At 51.6% G+C, this 20,815-nt stretch overlaps 1 protein-coding gene across 1 annotated transcript in view; it reads right to left on the bottom strand.

Moving 5' to 3' along the window:
- The window catches only part of LIMD1 (LIM domain containing 1), a 70,053-nt gene extending 49,254 nt beyond the window's left edge, over positions 1–20,799 (bottom strand). Inside the window, exon 1 of the mRNA XM_024765275.1 lies at positions 18,697–20,799. Within this exon, the coding sequence (XP_024621043.1) occupies positions 18,697–20,083 (1,387 nt within the window). The 5' untranslated portion in view covers positions 20,084–20,799. The remainder of the gene's footprint in view (positions 1–18,696) is intronic.
- Positions 20,800–20,815: the final 16 nt, after the last annotated feature.

Below are 20,815 nucleotides of genomic sequence, written 5' to 3'. Positions count from 1 at the left end.
GGGGGACCAAGAACAAGACATCTTTCAGGAAAGGGCCTTAACAACTAACCCACCCAGAGGAAGGAGCTTGGAACAGTGATGTCCACCATGCATGGACCAGGAGAGGGAGGATGTGGACGGAGAAGGCTAGTTGGACGATGGCTCTAATTCTGGGAGTGAGGAATGGGGAAGAGGGGAATGAAAGGTTTTTTCTGAGCCCAGGAGTGACAGGACCTGGCCATTTTAACAGGCTCAACCTGGCTGCCACTTGGGTCAGATCTTCAGGAAGACGGTTGGCCAGACAGAAGAAAGACTTTATGATGATCAGAACTGGCCGACCCTTCTCCGGCTGCCTTGAGACTGAGCCCCATGAGCTGCTGGTGATCACAGGAGGGAAGAAGGGTTTCCTGCTGCGTGGAGCGGGGAGAGGCCCCCAGCTCTCGGTTAGGACTCCATAATTACTGGCCGCTGGCCGTGCAAAAAAAGTCAAGACAGTAGCTGGGGTGACACAAAGTTCCCTGGGCAGTTCCAGAAACTAAACGGAAGTACGACTTCCAACAAGCAACAGAAATGCAAAGTGCCTCATTCACTGGCTTCTGATCTCTAGTTTTGTGACATACCGAGAGGCCTTCTACCAGCACAGTTCTCACCAAAGTCTCAATTCACTAAGATGCTTAAAAAATTAAATATCTATGTGTTTAAAAGAGTGTGTCTTAACAGTGATTATCCCTAGGTAGAACCATGGGTGCCTTTTACTATTATCTTTGTCTATATGTTCTGACTTTTCTACAGTTAGTTCTGTTTGTTTAAATGTTTTAAAAATGGCAAAAAACACAGAAGAAAGCTGGTGAAAAAAATCAAACCCTTCAGAGAACATAGTTCCCTTAGCATGTATGTATAACTGAGTCACTCTGCTGTACAGAAGAAATTAACACAACATTGTAAATCAACTACACTTCAATAAAATTTTTTAAAAAACAAGAGCATACGGCTTCCCTGGTGGTGCAGTGGTTGGGAGTCCGCCTGCCGATGCAGGGGACGCGGCTTTGTGCCCCGGTCCGGGAGGATCCCACATGCCGCGGAGCGGCTGGGCCCGTGAGCCATGGCCGCTGGGCCTGCGCGTCCGGAGCCTGTGCTCCGCAATGGGAGAGGCCACAGCAGTGAGAGGCCCGCGTACCGCAAAAAAAACAACAACAACAACAAAAAAACAAGAGCATAGTAACTACCAGAAAAGGGATGAAAATGTCTTGTGAAGATATTTCAACAGAAGAAGTTGGAAGGTTATTAGCCAAGCAACACCAGCTTGGAGAGCAGGTGGCCGAGAAAGTGGCAAGCAGAGAGAGCCCAAAGAAACTCCTGAGCCCGCTCGAGTCAAGGACCACAGAACTGGTGCAGTCACTAAGGAAAACAGCATGGGGGTTCCGAAAAAACATAATAACAGAACTACCGTATGATCCAGCAAACCCACCTCTGGGTATATAGCTGAAGAAAATGAAAACACTGATTCAAAAAGGTACATGCAGGGACTTCCCTGGCAGTCCAGTGGTTAAGACTCTGTGCTTCCCCTGCAGGGGGCACCAGTTCGATCCCCAGCCGGGGAACTGAGATCCCGCTTGCCATGTGGTGTGACCAAAAAAAAAAAAACAAGCCCCAAAAGGTATATGTACCCCAATGTTCATAGCAGCACATTTACAAGAGCCAAGATATGGAAGCAATGTAATCACCTATCAACAGATGAGTGGATACAGAAGATGTGCCATACACACACACACACACACACACACACACACACACACACACACACAATGGAATACTACTCAGCCATAAAAAAGAATGAAATTCTGCCATTTGCAGCAACATGGATGGACCTAGAGAATATTATGCTTAGCTAAATAACTCAGATAGAGAAAGACAAATACTGTATGATATCACTTATATAATACAACACAAATAAATGATATGCAAAACAGAGACTCAAGATACAGAAACATAATACAAAATAGTACAAATGAGTGTATATGCAAAACAGAAACAGACTCACAAACACAGAAAACAAACTTGTGGTTTAGACTCAACCGAGACCAGAGTCTCTGCTCTGTGGTTTTCCCTCTCCCAAAGGGGAGAGGGAAGGGAGGAGGGACAAATTAGGGGTATGGGATTAACAGATACAAACTACTATGTATAAAAGAGATCAGCAACAAGGATATACTGTATAGCACAGGGAATTATAGCCATTATCTTGTAATAACTTATAATGGAGTATAATCTGCAAAAATACTGATCACTAAGCTGTACACCTGAAACCAATATAATATCGTAAATCAACCATACTTCAATTAAGTATATATAAAAGAACCACGGGAGGGCTTTCACACTGCTGATAGGAAGGTTACATGCACAGTCACGCTGGGAAACTTTCTGGCAGTTGCTGTAAAAGTTAAACATACTCCTACCGTATGATCTAGAAATTCTACTCCTAGATACGTACTCCAGAGAAATGAGTGCATATGTCCACACAAATGATCAAAGCAGACTTATTCATAATGGCTCTACACTGAAAGAACCCAAGGTTCCTCCACAGGGAAATAGAAAAACTGTGGTGTATTCATACCATGGGCTGCTACTCGGCAGTACAAGAGGACCAACTGCTGATACAGGCGGCAACAGAGATGAATTTCAGACATTGTCTGAGTGAAGTAAGCCAGACAAAAGAGTACTACAGTAGATTCTCGCTATTTGAGTCAGTTATGTTCCATAAAGTCACCACAAATACCAAATTAGTGAATAGTGAATCACTGCTCCCAGAGGAAACACAAGGTTAGGTTCCTGTGAGCCTCTGGTCACAACGTTTTCATCCATCAAAAAATACACAACTTGGGCTTCCCTGGTGGTGCAGTGGTTGAGAGTCCACCTGTCGATGCAGGGGACACGGGTTCATGCCCTGGTCTGGGAAGATTCCACATGCCACAGAGCGGCTGGGCCTGTGAGCTATGGCCGCTGAGCCTGCACGTCCAGAGCCTGTGCTCTGCAACGGGAGAGGCCACAACAGTGAAAGGCCCGTGTACCTCAAAAACAAAAAACAAAAAACAAAAAACAACTTGTTTTATCCATTTCTGTTTAAAGACACCTTATTTAGTATATACTGTTCTTCATTAACATTGAACTCACGGCCAACAGCCCTGTAAGTCATGCCTGAAGGAAGCTTATCTAACACATGTATTTTCTCCGTAAGGCACATCACAGCCTTCTCAAGTTTAGGTCCACTAGATGTCACTTCAGCCATTGTTTTACACGGGGGCCATTTTAAAAAGAGAAATCATCAACAAAGAGCACAAAAATGCAAAAAAACACATTGCACTAAATAGACCATGAAAAGGACACTTGTTTACAATATGAGAGCAGAAACAAGCAGGCAGAACCTCTCCCAGACCAACCTCAGCCGGGTACATGTGTGGGGTGACTCAAATTTTTCGCCGCTCTACACATGTTCCCAAATGATCACCAAAGTGCTGTGAGTATTTGTTTTTTTTGTTTTTTGGCTGCATTGGGTCTTCATTGCTGTGCGTGGGCTCTCTCTAGTTGCGGTGAGCGGGGGCTACTCCTCGTTGCGGTGCGCGGGCTTCTCATTGCAGTGGTTTCTCTTGTTGCGGAGCATGGGCTCTAGGTGTGCGGGCTTCAGTAGTTGCGGCATGTGGGCTCAGTAGTTGTGCCTCGCAGGCTCTAGAGCGCAGGCTCAGTAGTCGTGGCTCGCGGGCTCTAGAGCACAGGCTCAGTAGTTGTGGCGCATGGGCTTAGTTGCTCCACGGCACGTGGGATCTTCCCGGACCAGGGCTCGAACCCGTGTCCCCTGCACTGGCAGGTGGATTCTTCACCACTGTGCCACCAAGGGAAGCCCATGCTGTGAGTATTGGTCTGGGGTTACAAATAAATTTTAGCAAGTAGGCAAATTCACAGATACAGAATCCGTGAATAATGAGGATCAACTGTGTATGAATACCACATGGATCTATTTACATTATGTTTTGGGGCAGGCAAAACTAATAAATGATTAAAAAAGAAATCAGAACAGGGGTTGCCTGGGGATGGACACTGCCTGGAAGAGGCAGGAGGGAACTTTCTGGGGGTGGAACTGCTCTGTCTTGATAGAAGTGTGGGTTACACGGGTGCATGTGTTTGTCAAAACTCACCGAACTACACGTTATTTCACTGTATGTTATTTCCTTCCGTTGGCTTCCTCTGCTCCCTGGCTGTAAAGTTGGGCAGAGTTGCCCTCCCCACACCCACACGCCCACTGTCAGGCATGGGTAACAAGGGTGGCAGCCACAGGTGGACCACGGACAGACGAGGGGCTGCCGTCTCCTGTCCACTGGGCTTCTAAAACTGACCTGTAAGGCTGGCCAACAAAGGGACTCCATCTGAGCCCCGCCACCTGAGAGGGAAGCCTCAGCTACTTCACAACAAGCCCCAGATAACTGGGTCTCTGGAAGCTGCCTGGAAAGCCACCCTGATCTGGCCACTCTCCTGCACGCCCAGGCGAGGCCTCCAGAGCCTGGCTGGAGGCTCACGGGGTGGGCAGCCTGTCAGCGGGGCCCCCAGAGGGGCCAAATCCCAAAGGGCCCACTTCCCACCTCTTGACAGGAAACACTTCTCTAACTACAGAGACGGGATGGGTGACCTCTCTGGATGCTCTGCCTGTACTTGCTAAACTGAGGGGCCTGTTAAGGTCCCGGAAAACTGGCTCAGCTGCAGAGACCGCCTGCTTCATCACGCCCTGTGCAGACACCAGCTTCAGACCCCAGAGTATCTGCTTCCTCCATCAGAATACACATGAGCCTCAGTGGGCCTGTTCAGGGGGTGCAGGTGGCAACCATGACATCAGTCTCCTTTGGACAAACCACAGTCCTTTTGTTTAAGCATTTTTGGGTATGAATGAATCAACTGAGCTTGGCTTTCAGATGGAAAAAGGTAAAGGTGCTTTGATACTCCTGAGAAAATACTAACTGTAAGTGCTTGTCCAGCAAACGATCACCACGTGCCAGAGCCTGTTCTAAGGGTTTCACAGAGCAAAGCCCCGTCCAACAGAAAAATAATGCAAGCCACGCGTCAGTTTACACTTTCAAGTAGCCACGCTTAAAAAGTAAAAACAGATGAAACTAATTTTAATGATGTATTTTACTCAGCCCAACATATCCAAAGTATTCTCATGTCAACATACGATCAGTATAAAAATATTCAGGAGGTACTTGACTTTTTTCTCCCTATAGCAAGTCTTCAAACTCCAGCGTATGTTTCATATGTATCGCACATCTCAACTCAAACCAGCCCCCTCTTGAAGTGCTTGGTAGCCTCCTGTGCTGTGGCTCCCGCACTGGCCGGTACAGACTGTACTAATTAACTTAGTCCTCACAACAACTATATCCACATTTTCCTAACGGGGAAACTGAGGCATGAGGATGCTGAGCAGTCTGCCCAGGGCAGTTCCAGAGCCCACAGTCTTATATGGCTTTTCATTCCCACAAAGAGCTCCTCAAACTCTGATTTTCAGTGTAACAGGAATGTCTACTCAGCTAAGAACACATCTGTCAGCACATCTCCCTGCTCCCATCCAAACGTCCCCAGGACTCTGCTCAGCCGGTCCCTGGAGCTCGGTGAAGTTTCCACCCAGACAAACCTGGCATCCCAACCTCTTCCGGGCCCCCACTCCTCAGCTACCCGAGACACCTTCTACACACATAGGAAAGCTCTTCCGAGTAACGACCAGTCAGGGTGAGGGACGTGGACAGCCAGCCCGGCGCTGTGTGCCCGCCACAGGGTTAACACCCCACTCAAAGCACTGCCACTCAGGAGGGCGTCAGGGAACATCCCTTCCCTCCACTGGCCGGGGCGTTCACCATTTGTTCAAGTACATACTGAGCATCTACTGTGTGCCAGGCACTGCTCTAGGCCCTGGGGGTACAACAGTGACCAGCACAGACACCCCACACCCAGCAGAGGGCCAGGCAATAAGTCTGGCACAAAAGAAGCCCCACAAATTCTAATCCAGTCTCTTGTATACAGTAGGCGATCCATAATGGCTCTTGAGGGAATACGCTATTTGGGCTTGGAACTGGAAGTGGTGATGGACAGAGGTGGGGGAAGGGTCTGGGTAGGACTGGGGTTGGGGTCGGTGAGAGCCTTGGGAACCTGGCCGGAAAGTCAGTGCCCCACTCAAGGTTCACGCCCACAACCCCTGCTTCAGGACTGCCTCCAAAGCTCCACCCAGCCAAGCAAGACAGGAAACCATCCAGAGATGCACCCAGGTTCCACGCTGTCCTACCGAAATCCCCTCCTCCTCAAAACGTGGTCATGTCTCAAGTTTGCCCTGGGGAACAGGACTTCTCCAGGCTTACAGACTAGCCCACCTGCCACCGGCCATGTCACCCGAGTCCTTGCCCAATAAGCTCATCCTTCTACTCAGACAGGGGAGCACAGATATCAGCACAGCACGTCACAGCTACCACCGGGAACAGGTGACAAAGAAACTGTGTCTGTAGCATCCACTGCGTCTCAGCCCACAGGCATTGTAACTAAAACATTCTGATTTTTTACTCTGATTGCATAACATTAGAAGTGCACGCCATGATTCATTCATTCAACAAATAGTTCACGAGTAACTTCTATAGACCAGGCCCCGTGTTTTGTGTATTGAATCTTATCACTAAATCAGTGTTTGGTTTTATTTCCTCACTTTCCTTATTTCTTAAGGGCTGTTTTATCATAGAGTGTCCATTTTTTTTCCCAAAAGGATACAGTTCTGAGTTCATGAGCAAGGCCGATGATGACCAAGCATTATTAGTGGGAGGAGGGCATTTTGGAGTCACCTCTGCTGGGACATGATCTCACGGAGGGACCTGGTGGGCCAACCAGAAGCGCCTGCCATCACCACCCACTGGCCTGCTGCCTGGGGCGTGTCTGTTGTTTTCCATGTCCTTCCCTCCCTGGGCTTCTGCGCTCTTGCTGGTTTCTCTGCAAGCCAATGAGGGACCAGCTTCCATTCAACTGATGCCCGCATGCCTCGCATACAGTGTCTGAAGCAGGTCCTGCCTCCAAACACTGTCACCCTCACAGCCAGGAGTCTCCTCCCAGGCAACAGCCCTGAATCCAAACGTGGCTCTGGAGGCTCGGAGCACAGGAAAGGAAACAGAATTAGAAGGAGCACAGGACCTCCAGTCCCTGTCAGGTGAGGAAACCAAGGGCAGCAAAGTGAAGCAGGGTGTCCAAGCCGGCACAGCCCTCAAGCATCGCCAGGCAGGCCTGCATCTTGCCGAGCCTGCTGCCAGCATGTTCCATGTGACAGTAACTCTGTCAGCAAACGCCCTGGGGCCCAGCCCTGAAATCCATCTCTCTCTAAATTCACTACCTTACTGCACCAGCAGGAAGCAATGCAAAGTAAGGAGCTGGAGAGGGGAACAGAACAGGCGATGTTTCAGCAGATGGGAAACCTCTACCCCGCTCCCTGGGGCCAGCCCTGATCGTCATGTGAGCAAACATGGCCACCACTCGGCTCTACTCCGCTGAAAGGAAACCATTAATTCAGCTCATGGGGAGGTTTGGGAGAACAGGGAAGCCACTGTCAGGCTCTAGGCAGCAAAAGGCCAATCTGCTACTGTCTTATCGTGCTGAGGTGACCGTCACATGCAGTTGGGCCCAGAGCCTGCTGTGATGGGTTCACCCCGACTCAGGGCCTGCATTATAAGACGGGGGCCTTGTCCACGACGTCCTGAATGACCTGGGTCACCGCACCTCCCAGGATCAGCGGCAGGACAGACCCACGCTGAACTGAAGTCCCCTCCTCTTGAATGACAGACAGCATCATGGCAGGCTTCCAGAACTTTCAATATGTTACAAAGACATGTGTGGGGGAAGGAAGGTAGAGGCCCTGATACGCTCCTGACCAACTTCCAGTGACCGGGAGTAACCGGACCACGCTCCCCTGGGACACACAGAGACGAACTACAGAACAAAACAGATGAGGGAAGAACTTGGCCAAGTCTAAACACCGTGGCTCTCAAAATTTAAAAATAACCTGGATCTAAAATACTCCCTCGGAAACACCCAGGCAGAGAGCCTCCAGCCTTCCAGCGTGACCCTGAGATTCTGTGTCCAGCTGGTTTCCCTGGGAGGGGACAGATGAAAAACAAAACCCGAAATGGATATAAATATTTGGTGACAAGTACTACCCTGCGGTTAACACGCCTGGGAACTTTTGGAGGCCTGTTTTGTTTTAGGGTAAGGTTTCTGTTCGGTTTGCCAGATGGACTCTGAGTGTAGTTTCATCCAACGCTGGGTTTTGAGCATCTCCGCACACGGCCTGGGGTTGATACTGACCCTTAGACCAAGGCATCCTAGCTGCCCCCAAGGAAAGTGTGGGCTGGCATACCCCTGCCCTTGCCCAGAACCCTTGGGGGTGTCACACAGGCACCCCTGAGGGCATGGCCCGCTCGCCCTAACCAACACCCTTCAGGGGAACAGGAAAAGTCAAGGGTCAAGGGGCTGTGGGCAGTCAAAGCCCCTACGCAGCCCATGTATGTGCCTCTGAGCCTCCACGATTCTGTCACTGCCCGGCAGGGAGGGGCCGGTACGAGCCCAGGCTCCTGACCTGAAGATGAACCTGGGTGCACCCCTAGCTGCAAGAGTGGGATCCACCCCTCTAACCAGCTTGGGCAGCCATCCACGGCCTGCCTCCTCATTGCTCCACCAGAGAAGCGGGAGACCTCAGGCCTGATTTACTCATAGCCACAATGCCCTCTGGGGTCCCTTTGTCAGAAAGCCACTGTGCTCCCAGGAGCTCCGAGCCAGCGCAGCACGGCGGTCAGGATCCTGGACTCAGCAAAGCTCCTTCATAAATGCATTAGGCAAGTTACTTAGGTTCTGTTCTGTGAACCTCAGTTTCCCCATCTATAAAATGGGGATCATAAAATAGAGTTGTTGGGAGGATTAAACAAGTTAATGCGTGTGAGATGATTAGCAAAGTGCCTGACACGGAGCAACCTGCTCAATAAATTTTAGCAAAACTATCTCAGAGCCGTAACCCTGGCTAAACATCCCTTCCTCTTCCCCCTCCACGCCCTAACTGAGGCCCCTGCATTCCTTCAACAGACAACCACCCAGCCGCACGATCTGGGGCCCTGACAGGGCCAGGCCCCAAGGCCACTGTCCCATTTCAAGCCTGAGACCCAGAAACGCTGAAGGTACCGCAAGAGCCCTCAGAGATGTCCTGGGATATGCTAACAAAAACAAGCTCAGTGAGCCCCATGGCCAGTGCTCCCAGCTGTCCCCCACACTAGGGACCCCAAGTTTAATTAGAATGAGAGTCTCAAGAGGCCTCTGGAGGGACTTCCCTGGTGCTGCAGTGGTTAAGAATCCACCTGCCAATGCAGGGAACATGGGTTCAATCCCTGATCCGGGAAGATCCCACATGCCGCAGAGCAACTAAGCCCGTGAGAGCCACAACTACCGAGCCCTCGTGCCACAACTACCGAAGCCCACGCGCCTAGAGCCCATGCTCCACAACAAAAGAAGCCACCATAATGAGAAGCCCGCGCACCGCAACGAAGAGTAGCCCCCGCTCGCTGCAGCTAGAGAAAACCCGCGCACAGCAACGAAGACGCAATGCAGCCAAATATAAATAAATAAGTAAATAAAATAAATTTATTTTTTAAGAAAAGGGCTCTAGGGTGGGTGACCCCCATAATATCAGTGGCTCCCCATGTGCGGTTGTTTCCTACAGGAAATCTTCAGTCCTTCCTAATCTCACTTTCATCAGACACACCGCAGAGCAAACTGGCTTCTAACTCAGTAAACGCTTCTACATCTGGCCAAAGAGCCATGAACCACAGCACACCATGCAGCCTGCATCACCGCGGGCTCCAGCCGCTACTTGGGACTGGAAACTTTCTGCAGAAAATCTTAACACTGATTATTCTAAGGGTGGCAGGCATGTCAGAGATTCATGGTTCTTGTTTTAACTGTATGTATTTTCCAGAATACCTACAGTAAAAATGACTACCGCTTACAACTGAAAATGTAACTGTAACTAAACAAACAAAAAAGTTGTTTTTTAATTCTGTAGAGGCCTGGAAGGGAGATGAGATGCTAGGCCATTCGGCCCTCCACCTTTCCGGGCTCTCGCCACTGTGGACAATACTGCTGCCCAGTCCCTTGTTACTCGATCAGCTAAAATCGGCATCCGATTGTACCCACAGCCAGAGCACTTTGGCTTAGGAAGAGCCCTCAGAGGTGGCCCTGGCTCAGCACAGAGGAAGAGCAAGCAGCCCCACATCACACCTGGGGCTGTTGGTAGGCTCGGGCCCAGAACACCTGGTTGCTTCACCCCCAAACACCTGATGCATTTCTTCCACAGTTCCTTCTCCTGAGCGGGAGATCCAGAGATGTAAAGAAACATAACTTTAAAAAAAAAAACCTCTGGCAAGAATAGTCATGTCTAAAGGTCAATTCGACGTTCTGCATTATGAATGGAAAGAGCAGGAAAATTAGATGGAAAAAACAAGACATTTTTTCCTGGTCACAGAGGAACAGAGCAGAAACATTCCGAGGAGGGAGAACCTCAGAAAGACAGCCTGATGGGATGAGGCAGCTGCCGTGGGAAACAGCTGTCAGGACTGGCCAGGGCTACAGCTGGAGACCCGCCGCCCCGAGGGGGATGGCAGGGGGGCAGCAGCGTGCTGGTCAGAGGACGTGGGCTGGGGAACAGCAAGGGCAAGGGCCCTGTGGTGGGGAAGAACTCCATTAGCTCAAGGACTGGCAACAAGGCCAGTGCGACAGAAGCCGGTGATCACGGCGGGGTTGGAGGGACACCCCGAGTGCAGGCCTGAGGCCGGGGTGACAGAAGAGTGGCTGTCACTCCAAGTGCAAGGGCTGAGTCTGACCCTCCAGTGTCCTCCCAAGCCCAGTGCTAAGAGCACAGCGGGGAGTGGACAAGCACACCTTGCCGACATGTGGACCCAGTGAACAGATGAATCACTCTGAATGAACTGTAGGGGTTGCTGATCGTCCCCCTATCCCGAAATCTCAGAAGAGAAATCCTGTGGGGAGAGCGGGCAGTAGGGACAGGGCTAAAGCGTATGATGAAAAGTCCATCCCTCCAGAGAACACAGAGGACCAAAACAGTGTTGGAGCCCTGACCACTGACCACACGGGAGCAGCCACCGGTACAGAGTGAGCTGGATGGCCCTGCTGACAGCACCCACTCCTTGCTGCCCCAGCCTCAGCTGCGCTCGGATCAGCCATGCGCTCTCCATCCATCCAAAAACCTGCCATGAAAGGTTTTTTAATTATCTCAAGGTTTCAGAAGTTACTTCAAACCACACAATTGCTCAGAAACTCATGTTTGGGGACTTCCCTGGTGGTCCAGTGGTTAAGACTCCGTGCTCCCAGTGCAGGGGGCCAGGGTTCGATCTCTGGTCGATCTCTGGTCAGGAAACTAGATCCCGCATGCATGCCACAACTGAAGATCCAGCGTGCACAACTAAAAAAAAGAAAGATCCCGTGTGCCACAACTAAGACCCAACCCAGCCAAATAAATAAATAAATATTTTTTTAAAAAACCCTCATGTCTGCAGTCAGAAGTCACAACTCTCCCTGGCAGGTAGTGGTGACTGTGAGAGGGCACACACAGGGGGCTTCTTGGGTGCTAGTCGTGCTCTGTGCTTTGATCTGTGTGCTGCGTGTCTTCACTTTCTGAGCATCTACAATATATGTATACTATACATCAATAAAAATTTAAAATATAGGGCTTCCCTGGTGGCGCAGTGGTTGAGAGTCCACCTGCCGATGCAGGGGACACGGGTTCGTGCCCCGGTCCGGGAAGATCCCACATGCCGCGGAGCGGCTGGGCCCGCGAGCCATGGCTGCTGAGCCTGCGCGTCCGGAGCCTGTGCTCTGCAATGGGAGAGGCCACAACAGTGAAAGGTCCGCGTACAGGAAAAAAAAAAAAAATTTAAAATATATACCTTCCTGGTTTTGAAGGGAAGATTACCTGGCCTACAAAACAACATGCACATAAGCTACCCAACTTCTAAACAGCTGGGAATCCCCATGTCTCAGGGTGCACACTGGCTAGGCTAGACAGGCAGAATTGTATTCTTTTTTAAAAAATAAATTTATTTTATTTATTTATTTTTGGCTGCATTGGGTCTTCGCTGCTGCACGCAGGCTTTCTCTAGTTGCGGTGAGCGGGGGCTACTCTTCGTCGTGGTGCGTGGGTTTCTCATTGCGGCAGCTTCTCTTGTTGTGGAGCACGGGCTCTAGGCTCGTGGACTTCAGTAGTTGTGGCTCGCGGGCTTAGTTGCTCCGCGGCATGTGGGATCTTCCCGGACAAGGGTTCAAACCCGTGTCCCCTGCATTGGCAGGCGTATTCTTAACCACTGCGCCACCAGGGAAGCCCAGAATTGGATTCTTGAGTGTCATTTACAAAAGTTACCAAAGGATCAGAAATTTACTTCCATGGCTATAGAAGCCTGGATTCAGCAGGTCCAAATTATGGCACCATGTCTCCAAAAGGAATGTGGGCAGAAGTTCCCACACTTGGTCATGCCAGCTACTCAGACAGGGCCAGGTGGTTAATGATCTTCTGCCCACTTCTGCTACTTCAGCACTTGGTTTGGGTTTACTGCAATGCCTGATATCTGGGGGGTAAGCAGGGCCTCTGGGGTGCACACAGGCCCCTGTCCTGAATTCTGGAGGGGCCCCTCTTCTACAGGATTGGCCCATGTTGTTTCCTTTTACATGACAAATGCTCTGAAAATCATCCTCAATTTTGCATTCCAGGCTGGACTTAAGCCCCATATTTCAAGCGTCTGTTGCTGATCAAGTCAGATAAGACGTGCTTGAAAGGTCATTAAGACAACAAGCAGCTGGATGCTGAAGAGACTGTCCAATGGGAGGGAGCAGATAGGACATTCACGGCTTCCTTGTCTGGACTGCTTATTTCACCTCCTGCGTTGCCAGTAAAATGAAATCAAGTGTGACAGGCTCCCTGGTCCCTGGCAGGACAGGACCATCCCCAGAAGGAGTCACACTTGTTCTCAGGCTCTCAGGCTAAGGCAGGTCTGCCGTTGCAGTTTTCTGAGTTCAAATACTGCAGCAGGAATGTCCACCCAAGACAGGAAAACTAAAGACAGAGCCAGGTGCTTCTCTCTCCATGTAGGTGGAGAAGGGCCCGTCCGTCCACTTGCTGGGTGACAGAGACCCTGAAACCAGCTTCCTCTTGCCTCGCCACCCCGCTGGTGCCTCAGAGTGTGGCTCTCGTGGGCGGCACTAGCAGTGCCTGGTCCCCCAGACCCACACACAGCAGGGAGGGAAGGAGCCAGGGGCTGCAGGTCCAGAGTCCTGACCATGGGGAAGAAGGCCTGGAAGGGGCAGGGAGGCCACTGATGCCCCCACAGCAGCTGGGCAGAGAGTGAATCTGGAGGGGCAAATGGAGAACATCCAATTCAGCCCCGAAAGACCACCTAGTTCTCTCGTGCAAGCGATCAGAGGCCCACCTGGCGTGGCAGCACCACCGCGGACACCTGTGTGGTCCTGAGCATATCACGGGCTTGGTTTCTCAACTGTAAACAGAGAATAACGGAGTCTGGCTGTGAAGGTTACATACAGGCGCTCAACAGACGTCACTATGGTTAAAATCATGGCCAAGGTCACCAGGAATGGGGTCTTCTCTGCCCGGGACCGGGGATGTGGTGGACACCCAGATCCCTTCGCTGAAGGAGTCTTGGCCCAGCCGCTGCGGGGGGCAGGAGGGAGCCTCACCTGTCACCTCCACGCCGGGGCGGAACGCGGGGCGGCCCTGAGGGCTTTTCCAGCTCCCGAGCCCCCTTGGGGTCGGCCCAGGCTTGTCAGGCCCGCACGACAGCTGGGGTCCTCCCTGCCCACTCCTGCTTCCTCCTCCTCACTCCACAGTTAGGGTCCCAAGAGCACCCTTAGTCAGCCCCCTGCACTCTAGACTCTGTCTCAGAGTCAGCTTCCCGGGAAACCCAGCCTGTGGCAGGTGGTTTATTTGGGTCCTTTTTCCTTAGAAAGGGGGGAGACGACCAGTGTGAGGAGGACAGATGGCTACCGTGGAAGAAAAGACGGGTGAGAGTAAACAAACGGCACGAGGGCCTCTTCACTTCCTCTGCAGGGAACACAGTGGTGTGAAAACAACCACACGGTGGGGTGGGGGGCATCTTCTGAGCGCAAGGCCCAGGGAGATGGAAACCCAACAGTGTTCTCTAAGAAGCATCAAGAGTTTGTCCTTAACCCTTTCCTCAAGGACTGGAAGACACAAAGAGGCCACAGAGGAACATGGGAGAGAAAGAGGGGGAAGAAATGCCTCCCTGGGGCCAAACTGTCCCGAAGCCACAGAGACCTGGCCTTGGAAAGTGCCAGAAGAGTCCTCGGTGATAAGCTGATCAATAACTGATCAATAACTGGACACTGAGGTGTCTTCAAACCCAAGTGTCCTCCAGGGTGGTAGCAGGGATTCACAAGCTCTTCCCACAGGTCAAATGCCCAGGAAGGGGTCCAGGTAACAACCCAAACAGCAACTTTGCTTTGCTTCTGCCTAGAATTACATCGAGTCCGATGATGACTGTTAACGTTACCCAGATTCTCTCTGCCGAGAGCCCTGTATCAATAGATATTCTTCTATTTAGAAGTAAAATTTCATCCTTATGTAATAAATGTAGCGTGTTGGACAGACTAAATCTTTCAAATAACACCAGACCTAGCGAAGGGAAAGACATCTGCCGATGTGAGCCCCTCAACCAGCCAAGAGCCTCGTACTGTGGATGAGTGGGGAGGCCTCAGAGGGACAGTTTGTCCAAGGTCCCAGAGCAGGGCTGGGCCACATACTGACGGCCAGGTGCTCAGAGGAGAGACGTCCTCCTTGGCCACGTGGCCAGTCCCGTTAGAGTGGCTGGAAGCTCAGCTGCCAAAGCAGGTGGGGGCAGGCCCTGTCCTATATGATGGGCAGTGGGGTCCCTGGCATGACCTCTGCGGAGGGCAACTAGGCAACATTTAAAGGCCACAAAGCCCCCAGCCCTGCAACCTACCCCCCGCCCCGCCCCCGGGAGTCTGTCACAAAGCTAGGCTTTCACCTTGCAGTTGGCCCTTCTGAAGTCCACCACGAGGCTGCTTACGTGACCCGGGGCACATCCACCGAGGGTGACACTGAGCCAACTCAACGCGTGCTGATGCAGAACAGCTGCCAAGACGCACTGTTCAGAGGGAAAGGCAAAGAGCAGGTGGACAGCAGGCCCACAGGGAGATACACACACATATACACTCATCACGCCAGGATGCTCGGCTAGAAACCGGGGTGAGAAAGAGACTCATTTTCCACGCATGTGTTTTTGCGTCTTTTAAATTTTCTACACGTAAATGTAATGCTTAGTCAAAAAATAACTTCAATATGATTCCCTCTGTATCAAATATCCAGAATAAGTAAAGCCAGAGAGAGAGAATGTACACTGGTGGTTGCCAGGGGCTGGGAGAGTTGGGGGATTAGGGAGCAACTGATTTATGGGGATGGGTTTCCTCTGGGGGTGATAAAAATGTTTTGCAACTAGATAGGGGTGGTGTTTGCACAACACGGCGAACGCGCTAAATGCCACTCATTACTTTTTAAATTAATTCCAAATTAATTAAAATGATTAATTTTACGTTATAGGAAGTTCACCTCAATTAAGGAAAAAACAACCATAAAAATAAATAGATAAATAAAGCAGACTTTCACATCTGTGCTTGGGAGGCAGCTGGGCAGTGCTGGTTAGAAAAATGGGCAGGGAGCCCCAACTGTGGGGCTCAGACCCCAGCTACACCCAGTCCCCGCTGTGAGACCTGGGATCAATAATCTAACCTCTCTGAGCTTCAGTTTCCAGGTTGGTGAAATGGGCTTCCTAAGATTACATGAGTAAATTAAACAGTGTCTAGCACATTGCCTGGCACAGCCCAGGTCTCGGGGCCTCTGCTCTTGCTGTCTGCCCTGCTGGGAAAGCCCTTTCCCTGGGCAGACTCAGACTTGCCTCCTTCAAGCCTAGCTCCAATGCCACCTTCTCGATGGGATCTTTCCTGATCACCTGATTTAAAACCAGAAACCTCCCTGCCACTCCCTGCCCGGAGGCTCTATCCTCTCCTCTTCCTATTTCTCTCCCTCATACTTGCTTATTTATTTTGTTCATCTCCTGTCTCCCTCTACTGCACTGTCTGGTCTGGGGAAGCAGGGGTTTCTGTCCGTCCCATTCATTATGTACCCCATGGCCCAAAGTAGGCACTCAATAAACATGGGCTGAATGAATGGCTAGTGTTAGCCAGTATCTCTGCTCTGAGGCAGTGTATAAACTTGCCTCCCTGAAAAAATAAAACTGCTGTTTTGTTGTTTAATGAGCTTGAATTCAAAATTCAAGATAAATACTGTATTTCATGTGTACGTGGAATCAAAAAACAACACAAATGAACAAACACAACAAAACATAAACAGAGTTATAGATACAAACAGGTGGTTGCCTGAGGGGACGGGGTAGGGAAGGAAAGAAATAGGTGAGGGAAAGAGGTACACACTTCCAGTTGCAAAACAAATGAGTCATGGGTATGAAATGTACAGTGTGGGGAATATAGCCAATAACTACATAGTATCTTTGTAAGGTGACATATCGTAACTAGGCTTATCGCAGCAATCAGTTCGAAATGTGTAGAAATACCGAATCACTGTGTTGTGTAATAGGAACTAACATAGTGTTGGAGGTCAATTATACTTCAAAAACAAACTCATAGAAAAAGAGATAAGATTTGTGGCTCCCAGAGGTGGGAGGGGGGTGGAGCGGGAGAGGGGGAATTGAACAAAGGCAGTCAAAGGTATAAACTTCCAGTTATAAGGTATGTAAGTACTAGGGGTGTAATGTATAACATGATAAATGTAATTAACTCTGCTGTGTGTTCTATATGAAAGTTAAGAGTCGTTGAGTTCTCATCACAAGGAAAAAGTATTTTTTCCTATTTCTTTAATTTGTACCTACATGAGATGATGGATGTCCACTGACCTTATTGTGATGTTCACTTCATGATGCATGTAAATCAAATCATTATGCTGTACACCTTAAACTAATACAATGCTGCGTCAATTATATCTCAATAAAACTGGAAGAAAACAATTCAACAACAGTTTGAACTAAAAAACCCACGGTTCTTCCAGCCAAGTATTATTCCCAAACTGGGGGATTTGCAAAGGAGAAGAGATGGTTCACAGTAAGAGGGTGCTACGTGCTCTAAAACATAAACCAGTGAACAGTTCACAGTAAGAGGGTACCCTAAAACATAAGCCAGTAAACAGTCACCCCAACCTCTGACTGCCCAGGGTGGTGTGAGAGCTGTTCCCGTGAGGCTCTCATGAGAAGCAAGAACACAGTGCTAGCTTGAGTGCCTCGGACCCCACCCCTCCAAGCACCTCGGGACAGAATCACTCACTGACGCAGAAGGAGGTAGACGGAAAGGAGCAAGCCGGTCACCCTCCCTGTCCAGGGCCTTCCCGGACCCTGCCTGACAGAGCTGCCACCCCAGCGGCACTCAGCTTCCCACGGTTCACAGGCCTCGTGTGGGGAAATCGTGACCTCAGTTGTGCAGAGTTCAAAAATGAAAAAATAAAATAAAAGCAACCCTCAGACTCTTCTAAAAGTAGGCTGTCTTTCTAGTTAGCTCTCCTATGAGACGGCTACATCATTACTCAACAGAAGCATATCACTGCTTTTCTGCTGCCTCCAAGCCCTGTGAGGAGAAAAAAGCTGAAGCTAGCAGTCTCCAAGAGTTTGTGGCTTTAAAAGAGAAGAAAACAAAACTTGCAAGTTGGAGTGAAACCAGCAAGAAGCATCTTCTATCCTCTTGGGAGCCACGGACTGTGGGTGTAACCTGGCGGCCAGCTGGAAGCGGGGGCGGGGCGGGGTGGGGTGCCGTTCCTGAGTTAGAAGGTACCTAATGCACAGGTCTCAAATTTCCCAGAACGTCAGGATCCTGGGCTGGCTTGTGAAAATGCTGATTGCTGGGTCCCACCCCACAGTTTCTGATGCCGTAGGTCTGGGGTGCAGCCTAAGAATCTGCATTTCTAACTAGTTCCCAGGCTAAGGGTCCAAACTACACTTTGTGAACTACTGCTCTAGAACAAAGCCTTCCGTGTCAGTGTTTCACCTCCCTCAATTGAACACAGAACCTGCAGGCAGACACGCGCACACATAGGGAGCCACCGAGAGCCCCTGCCCGACCACTGGTCCTCAAACAGTCAGAGCCACCTGGCCCAGCCAGCTACAGATGGAACACTCACGGGGTACCTGGACCTGAGAAGCCCATTCAAGTCCTGCCTGAGCCAGTCACTGAGAGAGGCTCTAAGTCACCCCCAAAACCTCTGAAATCCAAAATCACAGCATTTCCCTTTTGGGGGAGCAGTCATGAGTAATCCTGCCCTTCGCACATGGGTAACACCCAGCTGCAAGATCTGCTTTCTGCCTAGGGATACTTTCAAGTTTCAAGTTTCAGAAGCAGCTGAAAGAGGAACACACACACACACACACACAAAAAGGCAGGCCACTCAAGGAGAGCTACAGCATCCCTGGTGGGGGGCACTTCCCCCAAATGCCCAAATGCAGGGGCCCCATCACCCACTATGGGCAATCACACCAGTCTCTCACTCACCAAAGTAATCGGCCTTCGGGTGAGCATCCATCTCACGCTCCAGACGTTGGGTGAGGGCTTCTAACTTCAATTCAGCAGCCGTGGGTCCAAGCTCAGGGCCTGGGATGAGGGTCTGGCAAGGCAGCCTCACCCTGGGGGAACCGGGGCTCTCTGGGAGCACAGGCCCCAGGTTGCCATCAGAGGACCAGCCAGAGGGACTTTCTTTACAAGATAACTCAGGCAAGGTAGACATCACTGGATGGACAAGGCTGAGCTTGGGACCAACGCCAGGGTCTGTACAGCCAGGCTTGGGACCCGGCCCAGGGACTGCACCCAGCTGCATATTGTCCATGCTGGCTGGCGAGGATGAAGGGGCAGAGCTAGAAAGGTAAGATTTGGGGCCATCCTGGAACCAGGGTTGAGGGTCCACAGTGGGTTTGGGCATCATGCCTGAAACCTCACTCCCTACCCCCGAGTTTGTTCTTGGAAGAGGTCCCTGACCGGAGCGGTTCAGGGCCAGGGGCGCTGAGAAAGAAGGGGTCCTGGGCTGAGCAGGTCTCGGTAGGGCCCCGTTCTCTGGGCCTGGGGAAGGGAGGCCAGGGCTCACTCGCTGGGAGGAGGCGGTGGTCCAAAGAGCAGCTGGCTTCTCACTGCTGTGGCCACCAACACCACCATCCTGGCTGCTCTGCAATGACCTGCTGGAGCTCGGGGAAAGCTGCTGCTGGTATAGGTGATGGACCCTGGAGGGTGTGGACAGTGGCGGGCCACTCCCTGGCATGCCAGACCACCCACTTCCTACACCCAGTCTGATGCTGGGGGACACAGCTGGTTCATCTCCCCAGTTGGGGCTTGCCAAAAAGAGGTTGTCATAATAGTCTCCGTGGGTGAGGCAGGAAGGATCCTCACAGGGGCCCGGCCGATGGAAAGCAGACATCTCAGAACTCGCCACGCTCTCCTTGGATCCACAGTCCTGGCTGCCTTGCCTTGCGCCACGGACACACAGCTTGGCCCTCTGTTCCTGGGGTGGGGACAAGGGCTGCCCAGCTGCAATGGTTGTGGCTGTCCCAGGGGCCACTGTCGAGGCAGCGAGAGGAGGCTTCGCAGCGCCATCCCCCGTCACCTTGCTGCCTCCATCAGCTTCCCGGTGGGCCTGTGGGCCCAGGCGGCCCCCACCGTTCACGGGACCTCGGCTGCCCCTGGGCAGGGTCTCCTCCTGCAGGAGCTGGTGCGGCTGGTGCAGGTGGATTTTGGCCATCTTGGTGGCAAACACCCTGCGTGTTTCCTCAAACTCCGGGTTGTTGCTTGCACCCTTGTCCACTCGGAAGAGTCCATCCTTGGAGGCCTCATACATGTTCAGGTCCTCAATGAATTTACTGGCCTCCAGGCCCAGGTCGTCATACTTATCCATGTTGCTGACAAGTGTCCGGGCCTAGCCTAGATGCTGGGTATTGAGTGTGTGGAGGTGGGCCGGTGGAGGTGCTGGCGAAGGGCAGAGACTCACGTCCAGCCCAGGACAGGTAAAGCCTTCCACCTGCCCAGCATGAGAGTCATGACCCCAGGCCTTAGAGTCCAGCCGAGGGTAAGGCCTCAAAGTCACTTGGACCAAGTTTGCTTCCAATTCCCTTTCCTCTCGGAGGTGTCCACGTGGGGGTAGCTGGTGGCACTTCGCTGTACGAGCTGGCTGTGAGTTCTTTTCTCTGTTTCAAATCATAAAAGGAAAAAGAAATAAGGAGGGGGAAAAATCACATCCTCCTTAAGCAACCAAATTCGGAAACCCACAACAAGGCAGCAGCCGCTGGACAGGGTTAAGTCGCCCAGAGCGAAGAGCGCAGAGGCCGCCTACCCGCCGGGCCAGAGCAAAGGCGCGGCGGCGGGAGGCGCTGGAACGTCCCGGGCGCTCGGTCCTCCGCTGCTTCCCCTGGTGGCGCGGAGCTGCGATCCTGGCCGGCGCGGAGAGGGATCAGGGTCCGGGGCACACAGGCCGGCCGGGCCCCGGCAGGAAGTTCACGGCAGCCGGGCGGGCGGCCTATTGTCCGATGGCGGCGGTGGCTGGGCGCGCGCGGACCGGAGGGCGGCGGGACGCGGAAGTGAGCGCGCCGGACGCCGTCCCTGCAGCTCGGTCGCCGGCCGGGCACGTCGC

Source organism: Neophocaena asiaeorientalis, unplaced genomic scaffold, assembly GCF_003031525.2.
Source record: "Neophocaena asiaeorientalis asiaeorientalis breed wild unplaced genomic scaffold, Neophocaena_asiaeorientalis_V1.1 scaffold409, whole genome shotgun sequence".
Taxonomy (NCBI): domain Eukaryota; kingdom Metazoa; phylum Chordata; class Mammalia; order Artiodactyla; family Phocoenidae; genus Neophocaena; species Neophocaena asiaeorientalis.
The sequence above is the reverse complement of the archived record's forward strand: the minus strand, read 5'-3'. Positions and strand labels throughout refer to the sequence as shown.